At 39.0% G+C, this 10,538-nt stretch overlaps 1 protein-coding gene across 4 annotated transcripts in view; it reads left to right on the forward strand.

The window, feature by feature from the left end:
- NIPBL (NIPBL cohesin loading factor) overlaps positions 1-10,538 on the forward strand; it is a 309,341-nt gene that overhangs the window by 295,707 nt on the left and 3,096 nt on the right. For all 4 annotated transcript variants that reach the window (XM_050943765.1, XM_050943763.1, XM_050943764.1 and 1 more), the window contains 5 exons: positions 1,062-1,169; positions 2,874-3,074; positions 3,523-3,669; positions 9,735-10,036; positions 10,320-10,494. In XM_050943765.1, coding sequence (XP_050799722.1) covers positions 1,062-1,169; positions 2,874-3,074; positions 3,523-3,669; positions 9,735-10,036; positions 10,320-10,494 — 933 coding nt within the window. The remainder of the gene's footprint in view (positions 1-1,061; positions 1,170-2,873; positions 3,075-3,522; positions 3,670-9,734; positions 10,037-10,319; positions 10,495-10,538) is intronic.

Here is a 10,538-nt window from a genome sequence, read left to right on the forward strand (position 1 = left end):
TGGTTTCTGTTTTATGGAATCAGACCCCAGTTAGTGTTCAGGCATATTTACATCCATGGTCTGTCTTCTTTAGTTGCTACTCATTAGAATCTTTTGCCAGCACCTTTCCCCACAAAACACTACATTGGATTGAATTTTCAGAGCCAATGTTAGAGCTATCTGTAGTTTATTTTCAAGTAATTTTCTTCACCTGTGAATCTTAACTAGATAGTGTTTTTTATCTATTACAGTGAAAATCTATACAGGTGTGGCTAACAAGGAAAGACTAATTTACTTACCTGTATCCATAATCTCCCACAGATTCTTTCTTATCCTCCTTTCTGTTTTGAAACAATTCTGGGTAAATATTGAGGAGATATGTCAAGTCTCAACTGGATAATTCCCAGAACAAATTCTGTAACAAATTTATTTGAGACCAATGTATTTTAAATATATTAATAGCTTCCAAGTTTCAGGCTTGCCATGAGGCAAATTACTAGGCCCTATCCACACTCAGAAACGGAATGTGTGCTCAACAAATGTGTTTTCTAAATTTTTAAACACCACTTTTAACTCTGTTGTAAGCACCTGGTGTAAACAGACGTTGATATTTCAAAACGTGTTAGCGAGTTGTGTTCAACCCTAGAGTCTCCTGGACCAAGGATTGACCATGAACTGTTAACATGTTTTGAAACACTGCTGTCTTTTTCTATATAGGTGCTAAGTGGTGTTTAAAATAGATCAAGAAATTGCTAAAAACACCTCATTTTTCTAGTATGGGGTCCTACAGTGTTGCCTAGTGGAAGAGAGATACTGGGAATACCACCTGTGTTCTGGCATACATTTTCATTTTTTAATATACTTGTGTCCTTGGATCATCTCCCCTCTTTATAACTTGTGCTCTTGCCTAAAAGAAGCCATCAAGCTGTAAGTCGCATAAGGTGTTGTATTCTAGTTGTTCAACTATTAACAATTTAACATAAATAATAATGTGAGATAAATATATGCATGCAGCAGTGCACATAGCCACATACATTTTTGGTGTATAATGGTTTGTATATTTTCATCTATTTCTTTTCTAGTGTGTGCCATATTTAATTGCTATGGGCACAGATCCAGAGCCCTCTATGCGGAACAAAGCTGACCAGCAACTGGTGGAAATAGACAAAAAATATGCTGGATTCATTCATGTATGTAACTCTAACATTACATAACTTAAACAAAATGCTGATTCTCTGCTCTCTCAAGAGTATAGAAATGTACAAGTCCAAACTGCAGGAACTGGAGAATATGGTTATGTTTATCTGTTTATTAATTCTACCTGTGTTGGGGAATTGAGTTTTGACCTCTTCGTCTGAGTTTGAAGGAGCAGTTTTGTCTCAGAGTTTCTGATTTAGAATATCAGAAATGGGAAGCATTCCTAGTTCTTAAGAGAAAATATTAAATGTTTCATTCAACCTTAAAACTCCCTTACTTATAATTGTTAGTAGTATCTTGCTCATTGAGTATCACTGGCCAAGTAACTGTGATCATCTGTTTGATCACAAGGAACAACTCTCCTAATCTTCAACAGAAAAAAGAAGATAATGTCTTCAAAAAAAACATAGCAGTAGCAATGTAATATTTATATACTGGGAAAATGTTATATATTACATGTATTTGTTCTCCATGGGGCACACCGGGGTTTTGGAAGCAGAGTTCGGGTAGAGGGGGCATAGGAAGGTGTTTGTAGTTAGGTATCTTGTCCTAGAAAGAAGAGGAGGCTAGGTGAGGGCACTTAGTGTTGAGATATTACCATTCACTCTACCTGGCCTTCCAGATTAAATTCTATCCCTGGCCTTTGCATTGCTTCATTTTTCCCTACAGACATCCCCAAAACCCCCTCCTTATCTTGCTGTGGAACTGAGTGCCCAGGTGCCTTGCCCCCAGTAAGCTCTGTGTGTGTGCACTAGATTATGGGACTTTCCAGATACCAGAGCACTCCAGTTCATCCAACACTAGAATTTGGAGTTCTGCACTTATTGTACCCAAGCGCATACTTAATTTAATAGAGAGGCTGGCAGGTGGGGTCCCGAATGTAGTCAACTGAGACCTGAGTTACTCTCCATGTAGGTGAGGATGATGGAAGCACAGGGGATAGAAGCACAGGCCAAAGCACAGGAAGTGGTGGATACATTGGCTGATCAGGCATCCAGTTGATACTGAAACTGGAACAAATCCCGGGCTTAACTAAAATCAGCTGAGAGACTGAGGCACATGCAGATAATTGGGATTTTGTATTCGTCATCCTGTGCACATAGAGTGAGACGAGAGGGTTAAGACACATGAAAGTTCAAAAATTCAAATTCAGTAGAACACTCAGGGAAAACTTTCAACATTATTCCTGTGGAAAATCATTTCAAATGTATGAAAAATTTGCCTGTTCTGAATCATCATTTTAGCTGGATACTTCTATTAGGTCAGTTAATAGAGAAACAACATTAACATAAAACCGTCATTACACTTCAGTTTCAACACCCCCTTGACATGAATGAGACTGCTTTTACCTTTCTTACAGCTATTTTGGTCTATTTATGAACTCAAGAAAACAACGCTGAATCAGTTTGTTTGGAAATTTAACTGCACGCCCAGAATGGCTAAAGGCTTTAAAAAAAAAAAAAAAAGCTTAAATTTTACAATAAATATCAGGGTTACTACAAATCCATGGGGAAAGAGTAAATGTGCAGGAAGTGGTAGGGGTTTGAAAATTGTGTTTTTAATTTGAGGCTAATGAAAATAAGATGAAGACCTTAATTTTAAATGAAAATTTTTCAATTTGACAAAATTATTTTTCTTTTTGTGTGACTGTTTTGAAAGCCACAATTTAAACAAAAATAAATATTTTATAATTTTAGATGAAAGCAGTGGCTGGTATGAAGATGTCTTACCAGGTACAACAGGCAATCAACACATGCCCAAAGAATCCTGTAAGGGGCTTTAGGCATGATGAATCCTCCAGCGCTTTGTGTTCACATCTATACTCCATGATCAGAGGGAACCGTCAACACAGACGAGCCTTTCTAATTTCTTTACTCAACCTCTTTGATGACACAGCAGTAAGCATTACATAAATATACCTCATTTAAGAAGAAATTAGAATAAAATACACTGTAACAAGTTCAATTGATGAATGTTGGTGTCCTTACTTAATGCATTTTTATGAGACTTGGTGAATTTTGGCCTGGCTAACTTTATTTCCATAGGCTTTTTTATTTGGCTGCAAAACTAAATGTTTTTCCACTTAAATAACATCTTCTTGAACCATTTTATATCTACTTAAGCCCAGTTTGGATAGAGCAGGAGTAATGCAAGTTCACGTGTGAAGAAAACTTAGCATGTGCAGAATGTTTTCAAGGCAGAAAAGTTATTTTGGATGAAGTACATGTTGAGTTTTTGCCCTAAGACCCTTTGAGAGCAGTGCAAAAACTAGAATATAATGTTTTTTGTATGCGTGTATTATATATATATATTTATATAAAATACTTATTTTTTTTAAACTTGCAGAAAACAGAGGTGAATATGCTCTTGTATATAGCAGACAATCTAGCGTGTTTTCCTTATCAAACACAGGAAGAGCCACTGTTTATAATGCATCATATAGACATTACACTGTCAGTTTCTGGTAGTAACCTGTTACAGTCATTTAAGGAGGTAAGTGCATTTATGATATATTAATAACTTGTTGCAATGAAGTTATGTTGGCAGCAAAATGAGTACTACTCAGTCATTCCAATGTTGCACACATGGACAATAAATAATATTACTTTGCAACCAATAGCATAAATTGCTCTCAGTTCTGGCAGAGTGTGACAGATCTGTGTTCAGAAACTTTCAGGATTTTTCATTAATTTTGAAAGTCAGTGGAAAATATTAGAGATGGAAGAAAATAAGACTGCATTGTCAGATGTAATGTTTTTCAGGTAGGGGGGATCCCAGAATCAAGGTTACTTAGGTCTAGGTCCTTTTTAATCCTTCATGAATATCTGAGCCATAAGCAGTCTAACTTCATTGGTATGTTGCCCTGCTACTCCGAAAATGTTTTGAACAGATCTGCCTGTTGGCAAAGAGTCTGTCTATACAGCTCAAATATATTCATTTACTTTGCCCATATGGCTCTTCACTTGCACTTTTCTTCATCATAGTGTGTACATTTTGTGCCTCTTAATATCAAATAGTTTCCCTAATAATTCTTTAAGCTGCAATAGTAGTTGACTCTCTGTCATACTAAGCATCATCGATTTAGGCCTCTGGGAGAGGGGAAGTATTTTAAATCATAGTAGTGATTTGAAAGACAAGAGCTTAATTCACTGAATTAAAAACAAAACTGAATGATCTTTACTTACGTATATGCAGAACAAATGTGCAAGTGATATAAAAATTGAATTCTCCTTTGATTTCCTCACCTGTATTCTGCCCACTAGTCAGTCTCCACTGTAGTAGTATGAAACCACTGGGCAGTTTTCAAACTGTTGCTTTTTAAAGAACAATTTGCCAGTAAAACATTTTCAATTAAATATTTACAAAATAAAATATGTTATATCTAGGATATAATGCATATGTAGTGTTGTCTAAAGGTTTGTATGAATGAGTTTGAGATTGCTGCTTTACTAATGAGTGCCAAAGTCATGAGCAACTTATGCAGGGCAACTCGAATAAGTGACAACGGAAACCCTTATACCATACCAAACTATCATGTATTCCTTATATATCACACATTATAACAAACTATTTCAGAAATGTTTTAGAATTCTTATTTTATTACTAATATTTAATATTACTAATAGGTAATAATTGCATCCTTCTGCATATATAACTAGGTGTCTTAGTTATCATGAGTCCAATCATACAGTCATCAGAGAAAACATAATTTAGCAATCTCTAACTGACCTAAAATAGCTTTTCTATACATAGTAATATTTAATACTGCAGCAAAAATTTAACTCTTTATAAAGCGTCCTCCTGTAGTGAACAAGAAATAAAATAAATGTGAATCTAAAATGTCAAAAGTCACATTAATGTTGGATTTGCCTGTTTTGTTATTTTGCTTGTCCAATTTTTTGAGAAACAGGTACAAAACTAATGTTAATTGCTCTTAACATATACATAATTCTTAAAGGGTACCTGTTAAGATAATTTTTCTAGTTTTAAAAATATGAACAATTAATTGCTTGTAGTATCTAAAACTAAAATCTGTTAAGTTACTATTTCTTTTCTTGTTCTCTCAAGATACCATATTGACTAGATTCCTGCTGTGGAGTCTTGGCCTAGAGTGAGATAGGCAGGAGCATCCCTTTTTTCATCCTTTGATGCACTGCAGGTGTGTCTCATGTACAAAGCCCCAAGGCTTTGGGGCCCTTTAAAGCGTACAATTTTCATTCTGTTCTGACTATATTCAGTAAAGGAGCTCCCCACTGGAGCCAGGACAGGTGCATCTAATGCCTGCTCTCCTCTCAGTCCTGCAGCTTTGTTTAGAATGTGAGTCTATATCATTTGCACTTTTTGTCTGTCCTGCTCTCTGTAGGGTCCCCAGTGCTCTGGCGTTACTTGGTGGTGCACTGTTGTTTCTTTAAGTCCATTTTGATTTGATACCATTTCATCCTTTGAAGTAATCAGGTTCCAGACTGAGGGTGGGTTTTCTGCACTGCCACAGTTCAGATGTGTCTAGATGACTCCTTGATGTTTCCTCAGTGGAAGATGTACAAATGTCGTACCTGCCTTTCACTGCATCAACTCTCCTTATGCAACATGCCAGTGTAGGTTAAAGGCTTTTCTGCTGGTGTGTTGACACTGCTCAAATATGTTGTCTTATGCCTCTTTTCTTTCTACTAAATTTGGTCAATGTGTTGGGGTATCTCCAAGAATTGGAAACATTACCCCAAACTCTGGTTGTAACAGAGTACCTCAGATCTCTTGAGGTGTCCATTCAAGACTTCATTAGTGAGTTTGCAATTGTGGGTTCCTGTAACTGGACAACAAAATCAGTAAATAAGCAATTAAATAAGTAACCATATTTTCAGAGGTACTTATGAGCACACACTCAGACTGTGTAGGTACTTAAATATGGATTCATGGCCATTTTATAGGTGGATCTATAGCCTCTTTTGACTGTAGTGTAAGGATGGGGGAGGCGAAGTAGCATATAAATGTCAAGGAGCTCCGAGCAGTCCAGCTGGCAGTTTTCCTGCCCCATCCGTCGGGCAAGGTGGTACAAGTCCTGACGGACAACACAACCTCAATGTTCTACATCAACAGGCATGGGGGAGTGCGCTCATCAGCTCTCTGTCAAGAGGCACTCCATCTATGGGGACTTCTGCATTAGCCACGAAAGCCACTTGGAAGCTTGTCACCTTCCCGGTGTCAATTATGCTCTGGCGTACAAGCTCAGCAGGGACTTCTCCTCTCACCACGAGTGATCCCTCCATGATTTTCCAAAGGTGGGGAACTCGCCAAATCGACCTGTTGGCTACCAAACAGAACAGGAAATGCCACTGGTTTTGTTCTTGGCAAGGTCTGAGCAAGGGCTTCCTCTCGAGTGCCTTCCTCCTGTCATGGTCAGAGACCTTGACCTCATCGTGACCCTTCCACTCATCGGCAGGGTCCTGGCAAAGATCAAGAGAGACAAAGCGCAGGTTGTCGTAATTGTCCCAGCATGGCCTTGCCAACATTGGTTCGGCACACTCATGAGCTTGTCAGCAGCCCCTCCCTGGCCCCTGCCCAACTGCCCAGACCTGCTGCCACAGGACCATGAACGGCTCCTACACCCCAAACTTGAGTCCCTCCACCTCGCTGCATGGCTGAACCTAGGGGAATGGACCTGTTCAGAAGTAGTCCCAACAGGTCCTTCTGGAAAGTAGGAAGCCCTCAACCAGACTGACTTACCTGGCCAAGTGGATGAGGTTTTCCTGCTGGGTGTCCAGGCATGGCATCTCTCCTTCACATTCTTCCATACAGGCTGTTCTGGACTACCTGCTCCATTTGAGGAACCAGGGCCAGGCACACTCTTCTGTTAGAGTGCATCTAGCAGCCATCTCCGCTTTTCACCTGCTGACTATAGAAAGACATGATGTGATGGTCAGATTCTTGAGAGGTCTCAAGAGTTTCTCCCTCTAGGTACGGACTCCTGTGGCCAGTGGGATCTTACCTTGGTTCTCTCTAGGCTGACCGGCCCACCCTTTGAGCCGCTGGGTTCCTGCTCCCTTTCCCACCTATCCTGGAAGGTTGCGTTTCTGGCGTCTCTGAAATTAAAGCCTTGACCTCAGAACCTCCGTACAGTCTTCTATAAACAGAAGGTTCAGTTGTGACCCTGCCCAGCCTTCCTGCCAAAGGTGGTCTCCACTTTCCATATGAACCAGGACATCTTCCTCCTGGAAGGACATCTTCCTCCTTTTCTCCTTCATTCCTCATTAACCACTCCAAAACTGAACAAGACCAGTGAGGAGAGGTGTCTCAAGGCCCTCCGGACGTCCAGGGCATGGGCTTTCTACTTAGAACGTACCAAGTTTTTCCGAAAATCGCGACAACTTTTGATCGCTACAGCAGATAGGATGAAGGGTCGCCCAGTGTCCTCGCAGAGGATTTCCAATTGGATCACCTCGTGCATAAGGACCTGTCATGACCTGGCTGGGGTTCTGCTGCTGCTGCTTGTCAGAGCCAACTCAACGAGAGCTCAGGCGTCTTCGGCGGCCTTGCTGGAGCACATCCCCATCCAGGACATCTGTAGATCTGCAACATGGCCCTCTATTCACACATTTACCACTCATTTTGCCATCACTCAGCAGGCCAGAGATGATACTGGGTTCAGCAGAGCTGTGTTGCAATCTACACATCTGTGAACTCCTACCCTCCTCCAGGAGTACTGCTTTAGACTCACCTAATACAGAATGGACATGAGCAAGCACTCGAAGAAGAATGGACAGTTATCTTTTCCATAACTGGTGTTCTTAGAGATGTGTTGTTCATGTCCATTCCATAATCCACCCTCCTTCCCCACTGTTGGAGTTTCCAGCAAGTCGGAACTGAAGGTGGGGGGAGCCGGTGGCGCCCCTTATACTGTGCCATGCAGGCACCACTCCAGAGGGCACTCCATAACTATGGATTCTGCTGAGGGAAAAATGTCCTGCACCGCTGAATGTGGTGAGCACACACACTTAATATGGAATGGACATAAGCAACACATCTTGAAGAATGCCAGTTATGGAAAAGATAACTGTCTTTTTTAATGACTGACTTCTTGAGTATTCTACCATACAGATATTTATTTCAGTCACAAATTATACTTACAGGGAAGTGATTTCTTTCCTGCTCATCAAGAAACAGAAATGAATATTTAAGTGGCATTTTGGCACTGGCATTTTCATCTGTGTATGATGTGCACTTACTTTAGCTTCAGAAGATCAAAAAACATTCAGACATAGGAAAATCCCTGGCTCTGTCATACCAGAAGCACAAGACCAAGAGAAGGAATTGAGTCAAATGATACCTTCAGAGAAGCCCAGTTACACACACGAAAATTTTCCTGTCTCCTTAACATGCACATAAATGTTGTTTTGTTACACTGCTTATAAACTGCTGGGCTGCTGTCACTTTTTTTATTTTTACTTTTAGAATTAGGAGCATTGTCATACTTATTAAAACAGAGATGCATGATCTTTACTTACTTAAAAAAAAAAAATGGTGTTCCAATTTTGGATTGGCCAAACTTGATAATTCCCATTAACCAAAAATTTTTTTTAGTGTTTTGTTAACAATATTTTGATAGCTAATTTTTCTTTTCCTGAGATTAAATAAAGCAGTCAATCCTGCTTATAAATATAGGTAAATAAATTCCATTTCTAAAATGTTTTTTGATTTATTGATTTTAAAAATATTACCATTTGTAAGTCTCTCAATTTCGTTCTATCTCATTCAAGTAGGCTTGAACTAATTATAATACTTTGTATGCATTTATACATTCTGTATTTTGTGAAACATATTATGGCTATATAATAGCAAATGTGGTGATAGAATTTCCTTTACCGTATCCACATTATCAACATAAATATTTCCTTGGAGAGAAGCTTGGCATGTATGTCAGGCCCCTGAGAGCATATGAGAACCTCTGTCAGGTTTTAAGAGTAAAACTGTTTGAATATTCGAACTCTATCTAGAAAGGCAAACCAAATGATATTTTAAGACACTTGTTCATATTCCTATTAATCATAAAAATGGACAACAGCAAAACCTGCAAAGAGTGATCACTCGTGGGAGTTAGAAGAAGTGGTCAGTTGTAGAAGGTAGTCTCTCTTCAAAGATATGGTATTGCCACCTTTACTTCTGTACTGCGTCTGGCAGCAGCACTGCCTTCAGAGCTGGGTGGCCAGAGAGCAGTGGCTGCTGGCTGGGTGCCCAGCTGTGAAGACAGCACCACTGCCAGCAGCAAAGGTGGCATAGTTTCCCAACATCCAATCTCAGTGTTGTGAAGAGCACTCAAGTTTTGGAGATATATGAAATTTTTGTTTCAGAACAAGAGTTTTATACTTTGTATATGTTTTAGTTATTGAACCACAGTTAAGTGTGCCTACTTTCAATTTTAATCTGTGGATTTCAAATAATCTGTGAATTTTAAAAAAAAAATTAAAAAAAGGCAATTCAGACACTTAAGAGAATTGTGATTATGGAAGGATCTTTTTGAATGCTATCATAATTCTTAAATATTTGTCATCTTCTCTGTCTTCCAGTCTATGGTAAAGGACAAAAGAAAGGAGAGGAAACCTTCATCTGATGAGGAGAGTGAAAGTGACAGTAACAGTGAGAGTGAGAGTGAAAGTGACAGTGAAGAAGAAGTTATCAAGCCTCGGAAGTTACGTAAACGTGTAGACTCTGATTCAGATTCTGGTGAAGAAAATGATATAAATGCTGTGATGAAATGTTTGCCAGACAATTCAGCTCCTTTAATTGAATTTGCAAATGTCTCCCAAGGCATATTGTTGCTTTTGATGCTAAAACAGCATTTAAAGAACCTTTGTGGATTCTCTGATAGGTAAGAATCATACTTAATGGCAGAATGCTCCTCGTCTTTTAGTTTAGTGAGTTCTGTTCAAGTGCATGGTTATTAACTTTTTAAGCAATGGGTTTTATAACATGCAGATCTCATGACAAAATATATCTAGTTTAATTTACTGCATTAATGACATACACAGGGTAGCGATAGTTTCCTTGCTTACATTGACGCCTAAGTGATACAGAATAAGAAGAACAGAATTGTTCATTTTAAAGCCAAAAACATTTTCTCCTAAATGTCTGGGTTTTGTTTTCTTTAACAGTAAAATTCAGAAATATTCTCCATCCGAATCTGCAAAAGTTTATGATAAAGCGATAAATAGGAAGACAGGAGTGCATTTCCATCCGAAACAGACGCTAGATTTTCTGCGAAGTGATATGGCTAATTCCAAGATCACTGAAGATGTGAAGAGGAGTATAGTAAAACAATACTTGGATGTAAGTAGAGTTGTACTGGAAAACAGTTCTAACCTCCTTCAGCT

This window comes from Gopherus flavomarginatus, chromosome 3 (assembly GCF_025201925.1).
Source record: "Gopherus flavomarginatus isolate rGopFla2 chromosome 3, rGopFla2.mat.asm, whole genome shotgun sequence".
Lineage (NCBI taxonomy): Eukaryota > Metazoa > Chordata > Testudines > Testudinidae > Gopherus > Gopherus flavomarginatus.